This window comes from Podarcis tiliguerta (genome assembly GCF_965153285.1).
Source record: "Podarcis tiliguerta genome assembly, chromosome: 13".
NCBI classification, from domain to species: Eukaryota; Metazoa; Chordata; class Lepidosauria; order Squamata; family Lacertidae; genus Podarcis; species Podarcis tiliguerta.
Genome location: NC_139546.1, coordinates 41,512,366 through 41,526,793, shown reverse-complemented (window position 1 = coordinate 41,526,793; position 14,428 = coordinate 41,512,366). Strand labels below are relative to the sequence as shown.

Below are 14,428 nucleotides of genomic sequence, written 5' to 3'. Positions count from 1 at the left end.
GAACAAACAACAGTGCCAACAAATCCTCTTTCCACAATGCTATTTCAACTATCAGCAGCTTTTATTCTTGCAAAAGAAAACAAATTTTATGTTTGTGTATGTTCAAGCACACACACACCCCTGAGTAAGTGGCTGTGCCTTCTGTCATTTGAACCCCCTCTTGCCAAAGCACCTAAAAGCCTTTGAACGGCTTATTACAATGTGCACACACACATGCACAAATCTGGGGGAACCTTAACGACTTAACAAAAGCGTCTGCAACAATCCATATTTAAGGTGCCCATGAGCTTCTTTTTCCTGTGTGCGTTGTCAGCAAAAACTAAGAGAACCGAAACTTAATAAAGCAGCAGGGTGGGAGGAAACCAGCAGATTTTATCTACCAAGGAATTACTACTACTAGGCACACTTTTTCCTGGGTCAGGTTAAAATATTCTGGAGGGCAGAGGGAAGATCAGGGAACGCAAAGCGGTAGTTGCTCTCCAGAGTCTGTTTGGGTACCACGCGCTGTCCTTCAAGCAGCATGACACTCCGCTCAGGGCCAAAGATGGCTGACACAGCAAAGCCTGGCAGAGGCAAGAAGGCAGGCCGCTGGAGGGCTGACCCCATAGCCCGAGCGAAGTCCCCATTGGTGGTGGTAACGGCAGATGGTGCGACGCCGTTCAGGATCCCTCGGACACCCTCCTGCTCCAGTGCATGGGCCAGGATGCCTACCAAATCGGCCACATGGATCCAGGGAAAAGGCTGGCGGCCAGAAGCGATGGGGCCTCCCAGGCCGAGGCGAAAGGGCCACAACATTTGGGCAACAGCTCCGCCCTCTCTGCCCAGCACCACACCTGGAGGCAAAGAGAGGGAGAACAAATAAAAATTATTGCTCAGGGAGTGCAAGCTTACTGGCAAAAAGCAAACGCTTATAGGGAAGTCACCCAGGTGAGTTGCAAAGGGTTATAGATTGCACAAGCTTACACAGAGGCATCTCCTGGGCTTGGCTTTACACAGGTCTGGAAGTTAAAGGTCTGGAAGTGTGACGCGGCAGCTAAAAAAGCCAATGCAATTCTGGGCTGCATCAATAGGAGTATAGCATCTAGATCAAGGGAAGTAATAGTGCCACTGTATTCTGCTCTGGTCAGACCTCACCTGGAGTACTGTGTCCAGTTCTGGGCACCACAGTTCAAGAAGGACACTGACAAACTGGAACGTGTCCAGAGGAGGGCAACCAAAATGGTCAAAGGCCTGGAAACGATGCCTTATGAGGAACGGCTAAGGGAGCTGGGCATGTTTAGCCTGGAGAAGAGGAGGTTAAGGGGTGATATGATAGCCATGTTCAAATATATAAAAGGATGTCACATAGAGGAGGGAGAAAGGTTGTTTTCTGCTGCTCCAGAGAAGCGGACACGGAGCAATGGATCCAAACTACAAGAAAGAAGATTCCACCTAAACATTAGGAAGAACTTCCTGACAGTAAGAGCTGTTCGACAGTGGAATTTGCTGCCAAGGAGTGTGGTGGAGTCTCCTTCTTTGGAGGTCTTTAAGCAGAGGCTTGACAACCATATGTCAGGAGTGCTCTGATGGTGTTTCCTGCTTGGCAGGGGGTTGGACTCGATGGCCCTTGTGGTCTCTTCCAACTCTATGATTCTATGATTCTAAATCACACTCACAGTGAGCAAAGAGGAAAAGCGTGCTGGCCTTATCGGAGCCAGATGGCTGATTCAGCAAGAAGAACAGGATGCTTACCCTTCCCATCTGCCTCGAGTGTACAATCATTTGTGGCACATCCTTAATAGAATCTGGGAAAGGGGAATGGTGGTTTTGGTGGAGTTCCCATGTGGTCTCAAGCCTGTGGCTTCAGTGGGATCGCTGCAAATCGTGCCTTCAGACCACAGTTCTGACACAGTTGAATTGGGGCACAGGAGCCTGTAAGCACCTGCTACTCTCACCCACATTGTATGAAGGAATATCAGCCTCAAGAGTCAGACACACAGACGCTGAGGCTGTGAGAGCATTGATCTCACCCTCGGCCTCTCATGTCTCTGGGCTTTCACATGCCACATCCAAGCTGACCCCATGTCTCCAAAGATGCCCTTTTCTCCATTGTCGGCCCTTACCCCCCAACTTACCAGATCTCACTACCACCTGGCGTGTGGCGTCACCGGGGATTTTCGCTGCTGCCTCCCAACGGGTCACCAGGCGAGAAAAGAAATCGAAGTCTCCGCCAGGACTCTCTTCTGTGTATTCAGTGGTGGGGCTGGGTCTGTAGTACCCTGGGGTTGGGACACACCTTTTACCAATAGTGTGACTTATCTTATGCCCGTATTTTACCTAACCAGCCAACCCTGAATAATTATGTCACAAGAAACCTGTATTAAGGCTTCCTAAATTCCCCAACTGCTTTTAACTTCGGAAGTGACAATCCTGAAGGGCCCTTTTGTTTCTTTCCCAGTTTCATGTCTTTCTCTTAGGCTTCTATCTCTCTGACACATCCTTCACTTAAGCCCTTCTAAAAATCACTTTAAATCCTTGGTAAGCCCACTCTGCCTTTAGCCAGCTCTGGATGTCCTGCCCTCGTGGGACCTCCCAGCTTCCCTGCGTATGTGTTCCCCCCACTGCCAACAGCACACCACCCCTCCTTGTCCCCAGGTCCTGTGAGGAGTTATTCTTCACCCCCTTACATACTTCTCAGTCAATCATTCTACTGTTGACACATTCACCTGAGCACACAGAATGTTTGTGGGCATTCCATAGCATCCCTAACATTAAAACAGGCTGCAGCCGGCATCCTTCCTCAGACTCCTAGGTGTTGGCATACCATTTTCTTTTCATATTTGTAAAATTGCTTGTGGAGTCATAGGACACTGCATGTTCACAAGCTCCCAAGATTCAGGGAATGCACTCTGCCCCCACAATTATTTCGCTACCAGCAACCACCAAGTGGATAGTGAAGCTACAGTTTTAGCTAGCATGGAGGTAAATACCTACGCCGGTGACAAGGATCCAGGCAGAAGGTGGGTGCTCAGCTCCTGCAATGGCTTTCGCCAAAGTATTTGTGGTCTCTATCCGACTGGCAACCACTTCCTTGCGGAAGGACTCATTCCACCTGCAGCATTGGAAGAAACTATCCTTGTATCACTGTACATAATGGCTTTTACACAAGTCTCAGAGCAGCTTGCTAAGTTTTTGTTCCACGTGCGGTCCACAGTCTGGACCACCCTGAGTGGGAGCAATCCCTTCCACCCTCCACCGATCAGGTGGAATTGATTCTGTCCACTAGACCTCCAGCAACTGTCCCTTGGGCCTGTCCTATCAACCGCTTGTTCCTTCCCCTCAGCTCAGCTTTGATACTACAGCTAGGAATACAGGTAACAGGGTCAGCTGCAAAGTCATATTAATCACCCTGAGTGATCTCATCCAGGGACCTACCTACGGAGGGGGTTAAGGACATTTTCTCCAGCTAGGTTGACCACACCTTCACAAGGAGGGAGCCCCAAGCGGGAAACTTCATCCTAGGAGGAGGAGGAGGAATGTGCAGCATTAGTCTCTCTAGCTACAAGCGCCTCCCCTGCCACTCAAATTTGCCCATCCCACTCCTGATTGATTCTCCCAACCGATATGCAACTTGGCATCCAGGGGTAGGAGTGAAACTGTCTTTTCTGTTTGTTCTACTGGCCCCAATACTTTATAGCTACCTAGCATATGTCTGTCTGGGATAGAATGTGGCCTCGGGAGAAACCCAAGGGCCTAACAGAGAACCTCAGAGGGCCACATTGTGGCTTCTGGCCTGAGGTACCCACACTTAAGTTAAAAGAACAATAAATAGCTAATTGTGGCTCCTCTCCTACCGCCTCTCTGAAGCCTGTTCTGGAGGCCACTTGTAATTTGGCAGTGTAATTTGTGCCTTTTTGGTCACGTCCAGTGTGCCAGCATTCGGTCCCTGGAGGAGTTGGAATGTGGTGGTGTGGCCCTCGGAGCTGAAAAGGGTTAGCCACCCCCTGGTTAAAATCACAGCAGCAGGGCCAGGGAATTGTGGAAATTCTGCACATGCTTAAAATAAGCCCTCATCACATACCCAGGTAGTCCGCCCTTTTCCAGGATGGCGGGAAATCAAGGTGACATCATGCCCTCGGCTCCTCAGCAACTGGGTTAAGGCTCTGCCAACAAATCCAGTCCCACCACCTAATTTCAATATGAAAAAATGTAATTGCATTTTTTTATATATAAAGGATTTTATTTTTGTATGTAATGGCTATATACAGAGAGATAATGGGACAGCTCACCAGGCAATCAGAGGAAAGGTGGTGGGTGACACACAAAAATTACCCCCTCCCAAATAATCAAGAGGCTTTACCTTTCAAACTGAGTAAGGCTGTAATCCCAACCCCATTAACCAAAGAGTAAGTCCCACTGAATTTAATAGGACCTGCTGCTGAGTAGATGTGCTTAGGAGTTAAAACAAACAAATAAACATACAAATTCTGTGGCCCAGTCCTATGCAGGTATAGAGTACCACCTACCCTAAAAAGTAATAGCTTGTGAAATAGTGTGGGGATGCCTCTGATGAAGCATAAAGGGAATGTTCTACAGGACCTCCTCCATCTTTATATGTATGCATAAGATTACAGATGAATGCACTAGCTGTGTGAGTGATGCTTAATATCACTGAGAACCTGAGGCAAACCAATAGCCAGGTGGGCAATGAAGATATTTTACTTCAGAATCATAGAGTTGGAAGGGACCCAAGGGTCATCTAGTCCAACATGTCTGCACATACCCCATGCAATGTGTCTGTTTCAGGCTGACGAGAACCAAAAAACCCCCTTCTTCTATAACCAAGCTTTGGACTTTAACTAATTGTGACCTTTTTGAAGTGGGTGAGATGCATTTCTTTTTCCTCTTGGTTTTAATGTATCTATTGTATGGGGCTGGTGTGGAGGGTGTTGTCTGCTTGTTTCCTTCACTGTAAATCCCTTTGGCCGACTAACAAATTTAATACATAAATAATAAGTTAAGAAGTAAGGGAATAGTGTCCCTTTCATTCCTTCAGAAGCTGGGTGGAAAAGGTGGTAGTCTCTAAAACAAGCATTGCAGGGCAGGTGGAAGACGCTATTGTTCCTCATTTGCCAGGTAAAGACACTTGCCCTTTATTTAGGCGACACGGCTTTGGTGAAATCGTCAAGAACTCTGGGCATGGGGCTGCGGGTTCAGATCTCCACTCAGCCAGGGTGTCCATGGGCCAGAAGTTGTCTTTTGGACTAACCTATTTTGCAAAGTTGCTGTGAGGAAGAGGACCATGTCCACCACCTTGAGCTCTTTGGGAAAAGTATAACAATAAATTGAACAGCCAGATCATAGAATTGTAGAACTGGAAGGGCCATTTAGTCCATGGGTAGGCAAACTATGGCCCAGGGGCTGGATCCAACCAATTGCCTTCTATACCCAGCCTGCGGACGGTCCGGGAATCAGCGTGTTTTTACATGAGTAGAATGTGTCCTTTTATTTAAAATGCATCTCTGTGTTATTTGTGGGGCATAGGAATTCGTTCATATCCCCCCCCCAAAAAAATATAGTCTGGTCCCCCACAAGGTCTGAGGGACAGTGGACCGGCCCCCTGCTGAAAAAGTTTGCTGACCCCTGATTTAGTCCAACCGCCTGCAATGCAGGAATCTCAGCTAAAGCATCCATGACAGATGGTCACCCAAGTTCTGCATAAAAACCAACCAGGAAGGAGAGCCAGCAACATCCTGAGATAATGGACATGAAACCCACAGATTCTGCTCAGGGGTCTGCTCGCCTGGAGGAAGGACACGCTCTCTACTGGGTCCCGTTTGGAGGTGTTCATGCCCCTGGACTCTGCTTGCCTGCAACTCAAAGCTGGCTGCAAATCACAACCTCCAAACAGCAACCCAACTCTCTGTTTCCTTTGCAACAAAAGCTATTCAAACCTCTTTTGCATAATAATACTAATAAATAGCAACAGTAACATGGTCTTCTGGACCACCCCCACCCACGCTCCCCTCCCTGCCCAGACCCCTTCCTAACTCACCCACTAAGACTCTCATAGCTAAAGAAGCTGGCTGAGCGCGCGTGCAGCGGGGAAAGACGCTCAACAAGCCCACGGATCAATCAAGACCATAGAGATGGAGGGGAGGCAAGCGGCTAGACAAACGAGCAGCCCGGACTTCCGGCAAAGGCTCGCTTACGAAAGGTAACCAAATGGTGCCGCTCTGCTCTTCGGAACCTCTATGGTGGCATCCGCGGAACGCGAGGCAAGCGGGTTAATGTCAACCCGGAAGAGTGAAGAAGGGCTTGTGTTTTCCTTTTCTCTATATCCGGGGGGGGGGGCGAAGCGTATTATAAACACGCACGCACACGTATGCAAAGCAAATTATTTTTACTATTGGAGAATCGTTTTCTCTCCTAAAGGGCGATGTGATTGGGGAGAGGGGTTGCCATGGTTTCAACTCTTGGTGACGTTACCGGAAACAGGAACAGGAAGCGGCCGGGGCCATAGAGGCAGCGGGGCGAGAGTGTTTCCGAAGAGGCAGCGAGGACGTCAAAGGTAGGCGATCCTATTCAGGGGCTGTTCCGAGGGCCCAGCAGGTTTTGTTGCAGGGAAGGACGATTCTGATTTGGAGGGGGTGGTATCTTTGTCCCTCCCCACTGGCTGCTTCGCCTAAAGCTGCAGTTCCCCTCTTAGTGACAACAGCAACGAGTCCAGATATTATATCGTTCCTATATCTTTTTCTCCCCCTCAAAATTATTATTATTATTATTATTATTATTATTATTATTATTCTGTGGAGAAGAGACAATGCGCATTATTACTTTGATTCTCCCTCACCTCGGTTCAAACAATGTGCTGCATGTAATGCCGATTATATGCTGAAAATGAGCTCTTCTTAGTGCTTGGAGCACCCTGCCTTTAGACCTGACACCAGGCCTCCAAGCAGGCTTGACAGTGAGCAAAAGCTGATACGTGATCAACCCAGCAAGAACCTTATTTGGAATAAGTAGCAGCGGTGGCTTAGGAAAGCTTGATGGCGGAAGCTGTCCTCTCCCCAAGCCTTCGATGGGGTCTATGGGTCAAGGGAAGAGAAGGAGAAAAGAATGCAGTCATGGGATGCATGAGTTGGATTGAAAGGAGGGCCAGGCTGGCCTAAGATGTTTTGCTGCAATCAGTAAAATAATAATAATTCATAATAATAAATCTGTTAGCAGATCCTGCGTGTTGCGTCCCCAATAATCATCGCATATAATAGTACAGCAGATTTCAACAACAAGGGGCTGTCACAACACTCACAATAAGCTACTTCTGCCTAATGGTACTGACAACCCTGAGAAAAGAATAGGATCAGACTTTCATAATTGTTACGGAAGCTGAGAATGGGGGTGCTTTGAAGGTGTTGGGGAGGTCCTATGACAGTTCAGAGAATGTAGTTTGGGAGAGCAGTCTGAATGTTTTATCAGGTCAGTAGGTAGGCATTTATCGGTTTAAAGGGCTATTTGGTAAGTTTCCTATATGGATTGTGAGGGGCAAGTGATTTCAGGATGCAGAGAAATAGGTGAACGAGAAGCAGGGAAGATTGAAGGTGGATTTGTTAGATGATCAGAAATACTATTACACAAGTGAAATGGATAGTTTTATCAGGGTGTGCAAGGTGTGTGGGATTGGGACAGAGAAGATTGGCTTAGGCTGCTGTTGACATTTCACCCTGCATTCTATATGATGCACTTCACATTGGAAATAAGGAATTGAGGCTGAGACCTTGCAATTCATCCTAAACCACTCCGGGAATCTTCAGCTGACATGACTTACAAACCCAGGGTCCTCTTGGGTTCCATTTCAGTGTTAGCCCTTAACTTGAGAAATGATTGGTTTATCAGAGCTGGAGATGGGAAGGAGGCAGGGTGCGTTGGAGAAGCTTGTGATTTCCTGGGACTCATTGGAAGTATGTGGAAGGGTCAAGCTGCTTAGGTCTTCAACCTCTGGTTGAAGTTCTCTTTTAGTGTCTGTCTACACCTTCTTTTCTCCCTTAGGCAGCGATGAGCACCCCTGGGGGGCTAGTTACCAACCGTGGACGGCGTTTCAAATGGGCCATTGAGTTGAGTGGTCCAGGCAGTGGGAGCAGGTATGTACTGAACTGGAGGTCTCTATATTTAGTCTCCTGGTGTAAGCAGTTAGCTTGATTCCAGGGGTAGCTCTGTCTCTGGCAGGTATATGAATTTAGCTCAGATGTGACCCATCCCTTTCTCTTGCCAGAGGCCGGAGTGACCGGAGCGGTGGCCAGGGAGACACCCTCTATCCCATCGGCTACTCAGACAAGCAGGTGCCAGACACAAGCGTCCAGGAAACGGATCGCATCCTAGTAGAAAAGGTAGTGCAGTGCAAGAAATGGGGGGGGGGGGGGGGAGGCCACTGGATCTCTTGGTTTTCTGTGCGGAGCAGAACACTAGAACCAGATACCCTCTTCATGTGAGTTTTGAAGAAGGCAAGGTGAATATGAATAAAGTTTGCTCTTTGATTCTACTTCCTTTTCTCTTCCACCTTTTCAGCGCTGCTGGGATATCGCTCTGGGCCCCCTGAAGCAAATCCCTATGAACTTATTTATCATGTACATGGCAGGCAACACAATCTCCATCTTCCCCACTATGATGGTCTGTATGATGGCCTGGAGGCCCATCCAAGCACTCATGTCCATCTCTGCCAGTAAGTGTGTTTTTATCCCAAGCTCTCTTCATTTCTTGCCTCATGGGATTTGTCGGTGATCCCAGTTGAAAAGGCTATGCATTTTGGGAATTTGAGGGAAATGCAGAATAGTCCTGTACACAGCAACAGAAGGGATGGTAAAACTGCTCCTGGTTTGGATTGCATCAGTGTACATGAGGAATTGAAGGATTCCTCCGGTGAGGGAGGGTTCTTGCACGTGCATTGCTAGACATAAGGGGCAAGGTATGGTGGTTTGGTGCAGGCAATGGTTATTCCCGTTTTTTCATACAGTCCCCAAATGGTCCAGGAACAGTTGTGTGAATGAGGTATGTGTGCGTGAATTTATCCGCTAGAGATGCACAGGGTTGCTGCAAGAATAAATGTGGTAGGAATTTATGTACAGTATATGGCCCTGCAAACCTCTAGAGGATAACAAGTAATTAGGAGAAAGTAATACAAAAATGTACAAATGTACATTTGTAGTGGTGGTTTGGACATAAAAGGTGCAGATCTCAGGGGTTCTTGCAAATCTATTATTGAAGTTAAGCAATCATCTAGCGCCAATAGAAGTGGAGAATCCTATGTACTGTGTAGTCTGTTTTAAAATGCTATACATAGGCCTGGAGAATTCATACGCAGCCAGTTTCATCTGGAGTGTGGGTGTTCAGAAGTGGATTCTTCAGTATAAATACCTAATGCTTGACGAACCTTCTGCTCACTAACTTTCCTCAAGGAAATGCTTAACTGGGTTCATCCATCTTCATGCGACTGAAGGGTTAATCTCTCTATGGCAGAAATTCATGTCTAGGTGATATTTTCTGTCTCTGTGGATAGTTTTTCTAACATGCTAACGGATGTTAGTTAGTACCTTGTTTGACTAAATATTCAGAAGTGAAAACAGGCCAGCAAGCTGGGCCTGTGCTGCATGTTTGTGGTCTGCCTCTGACTTATTTTCTGCTGTCCCCACAGCCTTCAAATTACTTGAGAGTTCAAGCCAGAAGTTCCTGCAGGGCCTGGTGTACCTAATTGGCAACCTTTTAGGGTTGGCCTTGGCGGTTTACAAATGCCAATCAATGGGGCTGCTGCCAACTCACGCCTCTGATTGGCTAGCTTTTATTGAGCCACCCGAGGTGAGTATAAAGGGTCTGACATTTTGAAGAATATGTGCTTATGAATGGAGGTGATCTTCTCCCTCCCCACTCAGATGACCCTTTTTAATTGTCCATGGTGTACTCTAAAAGGCTGGGGGATGGAGATGTTTTGTACCAATTTCCATGGAACAAGACTTCAGTCCCTTCTGGATTCTTATTGCTACAAAATCTCAGTGCTTAAAACTAAAGCAGTGATGGTAGGATGTTTAACATTGTCTTACTTTGTCCCAGTGCTTGGGGGCCTTATTTTAAGGACAGCGAAGCTATGATGATGCTTGCTCAGGTTTATTGACAACACTTCCTTCTTTTTATGGCCAGCGCATGGAATTCACGGGTGGGGGTCTAGTGTTATGACCCAACCCAGTTCCAGAAACCAACTGCTGCTTTAGATGTCTGGATTGCTACTGTAGAATACTCGTCTGCCATCGCTCCTAATAAGACTGCTGGGTCCTAATTACGTGGTGGTGCTATGTGGAATAGCAGATGAAGATGCAGACAGAATGTGAAAGACTGATGTTCTCTGCCACGGGAGGAGCAGAAGGCTTATCCTGACATGCTCTTTTCACCTTCCCCATTGTGGTGAAAGCAGAATAAAAGTGTTATGCACATGTGTTTTAATGTTTACACAGCTTTCTTGAAAATGGGTACAGGACGCTCTACATGCTGATAAATTCAGCATTCATTTTCATGTTACATAATGTGTACATGTATCGATCATACTTTGTGATGGCACACATTCAGGTCCTTACACGCTCCATTTAGAAAAAGAACAGGTGCCAGGTGAACTCTAGTGCTGGAGAGCCAAGGACAGTAGCTAGTACAGAGCTAGATGAGCTGGTAATAAGGAAGGCTACTTCCTCTGTTCCACATACCGTATTTACATGAATGTAATGTGCACCTGCGTGCTCTGGTCCATGGGGTCACGAAGAGTTGGACACGATTAAACAACAATGCACACCTTTTTGCCAAATTATGTCATGAAAATGAGGGTGCGCATTAGAAGAAGAAGAAGAAGAAGAGTTTGGATTTGATATCCCGCCTTTCACTCCCTTTCAGGAGTCTCAAAGCGGCTAACATTCTCCTTTCCCTTCCTCCCCCACAACAAACACTCTGTGAGGTGAGTGGGGCTGAGAGACTGTGACTGGCCCAAGGTCACCCAGCAGCTGCATGTGGAGGAGCGGAGACGCGAACCCGGTTACCCAGATTACGTGACTACCGCTCTTAACCACTACACCACACTGGCTCACTTAGATTCGATGGCATATTACATTCAAGTAAATACGGTACCTGACTCTTTAAGATTCCAATAATCTGGAAAAGGGCATGAGGCACTTGGGGTAAGTGCCTTGAAAATATTCACAATAAGGCACTATTGTTTCATACACAGTACATAGGGGGCCCCTTCAAATATTCATCAGATGAAAAGGTAAAGTATGTAGAAAAACCATGCCTTTGAGTACCCCTCCTCTGCCTACCAATTGTGCATAGTTCCAGCATCTGGAGAAAGCTATGCATGTAGAGGCCTGTGCAGAAAGGGTCCCTAACCTGACAGCAATATTGGGAGGGTCTCTGTGTTGCCAGAGGCATGGCCCTGCATCTCTTGTCTAGAACAGGCAGTCTTCCCACCTCCTATGACATGAGAACTCTGGACACAACACCTGTCTTCAGGATTAAGCTTCGACTTACTGCTCAACATCCAATCTGTTACCCGCTCCAAGCACCAATCTAATACCTCAGCTGCCGCCTCATCCTGATGGGAGAGAGAGCTGTATGCTACATTGAGTCCCGTCAGAGAAAAAGATGGAGTATACATAAATATAAAACTGTATTTGTAGTAAAAGAGAGCTAGGTTTCATCTGCATGTTGATGATACTTCATTCCAGCTCTCCCAATAATGACCAACATCATATAGATGTTAAACAGCATGCAGGTGAAGATGGAACCCTGTGAGACACCACATGACACCTCCCATGGTGCTAAACAGTACCCTCCCATAACTATCGTATTTTTCCGTGTATAAGACAACCCCTATTTCTTGGGACCCCAAATTAAGGAAATGGGAGACCGCCGCTGCCATTCACATGCATCACCTTTATTCTGGCAAATGTCATCAACCAGGTCAGCCAAGGAAGTTTCAGTGCCATAGCCAGACTGGAATGGACCCAAGTATAGGTATATATGCCAGAAGCTAATCAGTTAACAGATTCACGAAAATAGCGGGTATAGACTGAATGAATGCGACATAATGAATCATCACAACTTCAGAAAAAGAATTATATATAAAATGTTTATTCTTTACATAATTCAGGAAGCAAAAAATCACACCCCAAAACTTGATGCTGTATGTAAACAAGGTCATCCCCCCCCAATAAATTAAAAGACCTCCCCCAAAATAAGAGGTGAGGAACTTAACATGAACTTCCCTTTTAAAATAAAAGTGGAGGAGAGGCTGGAGCTGAATCTGCTTTAAGGCTACCCCCAAGAGGAGTGGTCCCTGCATACTATACTTGAGCAAAGTGGTGGGAGGAGGAGGAGGAGGAGAATTAGACATCCGTCATTGAAATTGGGTTGGACAAAACAGCACAGCACCTTTTCCAGTGTTTGCTTCTGTAGGGGTAGGAAGGACTTATTTCCCAACACTCACAAAAAACAGCAAGTTGCGGGTCCTCGGCATAGACACAGATAGGGTCACAATAGCCTTCTCTGGCCCAGGCTTGAGGGAAGGGAAGGTCAGCCACTTGGGAGCAGGGAGGGCATGTTACAAAGGTCAGGAGATATTGCTGCTCTGCTTCTCTTTCTATGGTTTAGAAAGGAGAGGCTGCTGTCTCCTTTTCCTCTCAACCTGTAACAGCAACCAGACGCTACAGTGAAGGACCTGGCAAATTGGTCTAGCTTCCTTGCCCAGATAGGAGTGTGAGGACCATAGGGAAAAGAAAGTAGAACAGTTATGTATGTCCCTCCATCAATATGCCACCTGCACCCTGGCTTAAGAGTCAACTCTTCCTCTCACACCCAGCCAACAATTAGTTTGAGTTTTGGAATCCCTCAAGGGATTAGGGTATGAGATAAGTACTGTAAGAGTCAGTTCCATCTTCCTAAATGCTGTCCCTCCCCTTGATTTCAAGGGAAATAAAGCAGAAAGACTTTGGCACTGACCAGAAGAAAGTGGCACAATGGAGGCTGCATCTCCCTCCCTCTAGGTCCTCCAAGCAGCAATCATTTCTCCTCTTCTTGATTCAACAATGAAATGTAACAGTCTCTGCAGTAGGAGGACCCTGTTGCTCCATTTTTGTCATGCCCACCAGAGGGCAGAAGCAGTAGTTAACTCTTAAGGTGGAAGCAACCTACGTTTTTGCTCTGTTTAATCCCTCCAAAGTAATACTTGCCTCACTAGTCCTACGCTTTTTAAAGGGAAGATCCAGCCATCTCCCAGCCCAATCCAGTCTAATCTCCTTTCGTGACAAGCTTATGCAGTTTCCGGCATGTGCCTTTACGGAAGGCATGGGGAAATGTCAACTCTAGTCTCCAAATAGGGGAAATCGCCCCATTTGAAGAACCCCAAACTGCCACAGGGAAAAGAAAGCATAGGAGGTGTGACACTGATAGCTGCTCTCCTTGGGAGATCAAGTTGCAGGTGGTGACAGGCAGGAAGCAGATGTCAATTTGACAGAACAGAGTCTATCAGGAGAAAGCCCTCCTCGCTCCCCTAGGAGTAGATAGTGATGACCTCGCTGCCACCACCCCGCACAAGCAGCACACGTTCCAGCCCCTCTGTTAGGACCTCCAGGAATTCCATATCTGCAGTTAGAAGGCAGTCAAGGAAATAGCGCGCTCTCTCTCTCATATACATACATACCCCGGTCCTGTTGCCACCGCCAATCCCTCTTGCATCCCAGCAAAAGACAGGACCCTGAAGAAAAGGATACAGTTCTCGTCACCATCAGGATTACGTGGTGGGCCTGGCATGTTGAGCAGTACCAGCTTGGCATCGTGGGACTTGTTGACTATGACCTCATTGAGCTTCACAGCTGTGTGCATACGTCTCACGTTGGACTGGTCCCTGGGTCGTAGGAAGGAAGAGACAAATTGTCACCAAGACCAGGCATGCCTATGGATGTACACTTGCAGGAAGCTTTGGCTCAGAGATCTGGCTTCTCGAAAACTGGAGAAAGCACTAAGACACATATGGATTGGAGGAGGCAATGGATACAATATGGCAGCTGCAGCAATCTTAAGAGGCCAACAGGGTCTGGACCACACTGGAGATGGGAAACAAACAGAATGGCCTTATGCTTTCAAAATAGAAGCAGTGGAAATAATGTAACATTTGATGATACGGATATTGAAGCAGCTGGAAATGTAGGCAAGGGCATTTTTCTCTTTTGACTCCTAACCCTAAAGAAAAGTGTCAAAGGTGGTCTTGCCACAGAGAAGCAGAAGTATGACCCCAAAGCATGCTAGGATTGAACAAAAAAAAAAAGAATAAGATTTGTTACTATCCAAAAGGATTCTGGAAGCCATAAAATGCAGGACAGAACTTCAGGAAAGAGTTAAGTGAACAGAAATGGGCTGAAGTGTC

At 46.9% G+C, this 14,428-nt stretch overlaps 3 protein-coding genes across 11 annotated transcripts in view; 1 reads left to right on the top strand and 2 right to left on the bottom strand.

Annotated features, from left to right (window-relative positions):
• Nucleotides 1-387: 387 nt before the first annotated feature.
• Nucleotides 388-6,180, bottom strand: SDR39U1 (short chain dehydrogenase/reductase family 39U member 1). The gene is made up of 6 exons (XM_083407242.1): nucleotides 6,035-6,180; nucleotides 4,061-4,167; nucleotides 3,415-3,497; nucleotides 2,970-3,091; nucleotides 2,115-2,258; nucleotides 388-833 (listed from the first exon to the last, which is right to left on the bottom strand). The coding sequence occupies exons 1-6, from the start codon at nucleotides 6,048-6,050 to the stop codon at nucleotides 418-420; spliced, it is 888 nt and encodes a 295-aa protein (XP_083263368.1). The 5' UTR covers nucleotides 6,051-6,180; the 3' UTR covers nucleotides 388-417.
• A 5-nt stretch (nucleotides 6,181-6,185) lies between these two features.
• EMC4 (ER membrane protein complex subunit 4) lies at nucleotides 6,186-10,461 on the top strand. The gene is made up of 6 exons (XM_083407243.1): nucleotides 6,186-6,550; nucleotides 8,029-8,120; nucleotides 8,252-8,366; nucleotides 8,545-8,698; nucleotides 9,668-9,828; nucleotides 10,168-10,461. Exons 2-6 carry the CDS (start codon nucleotides 8,035-8,037, stop codon nucleotides 10,201-10,203), a joined length of 552 nt encoding a protein of 183 aa, XP_083263369.1. The 5' UTR covers nucleotides 6,186-6,550; nucleotides 8,029-8,034; the 3' UTR covers nucleotides 10,204-10,461.
• Nucleotides 10,462-12,125: 1,664 nt separating this feature from the next.
• SLC12A6 (solute carrier family 12 member 6) overlaps nucleotides 12,126-14,428 on the bottom strand; it is a 46,104-nt gene continuing 43,801 nt past the window's right edge. For all 9 annotated transcript variants that reach the window (XM_083410068.1, XM_083410066.1, XM_083410070.1 and 6 more), the window contains 2 exons: nucleotides 13,776-13,909; nucleotides 12,126-13,647 (listed from right to left, as the gene is read on the bottom strand). In XM_083410068.1, coding sequence (XP_083266194.1) covers nucleotides 13,556-13,647; nucleotides 13,776-13,909 — 226 coding nt within the window. In that variant the 3' untranslated portion in view covers nucleotides 12,126-13,555. The remainder of the gene's footprint in view (nucleotides 13,648-13,775; nucleotides 13,910-14,428) is intronic.

Coding starts and splice junctions, on each gene's coding strand:
- SDR39U1 (XM_083407242.1), bottom strand. Junction 2,259..2,969: donor GATCCTTGTCACCGGCGTAG/GTATTTACCTCC, acceptor TCCCAACCCCAG/GGTACTACAGACCCAGCCCC. Junction 834..2,114: donor CCAGGTGGTAGTGAGATCTG/GTAAGTTGGGGG, acceptor CTTTGCCTCCAG/GTGTGGTGCTGGGCAGAGAG.
- EMC4 (XM_083407243.1), top strand. CDS start 8,035: ATGAGCACCCCTGGGGGGCTAGTTACCAACCGTGGACGGCGTTTCAAA. Junction 8,367..8,544: donor ATCGCATCCTAGTAGAAAAG/GTAGTGCAGTGC, acceptor CCACCTTTTCAG/CGCTGCTGGGATATCGCTCT. Junction 8,699..9,667: donor ACTCATGTCCATCTCTGCCA/GTAAGTGTGTTT, acceptor CTGTCCCCACAG/CCTTCAAATTACTTGAGAGT.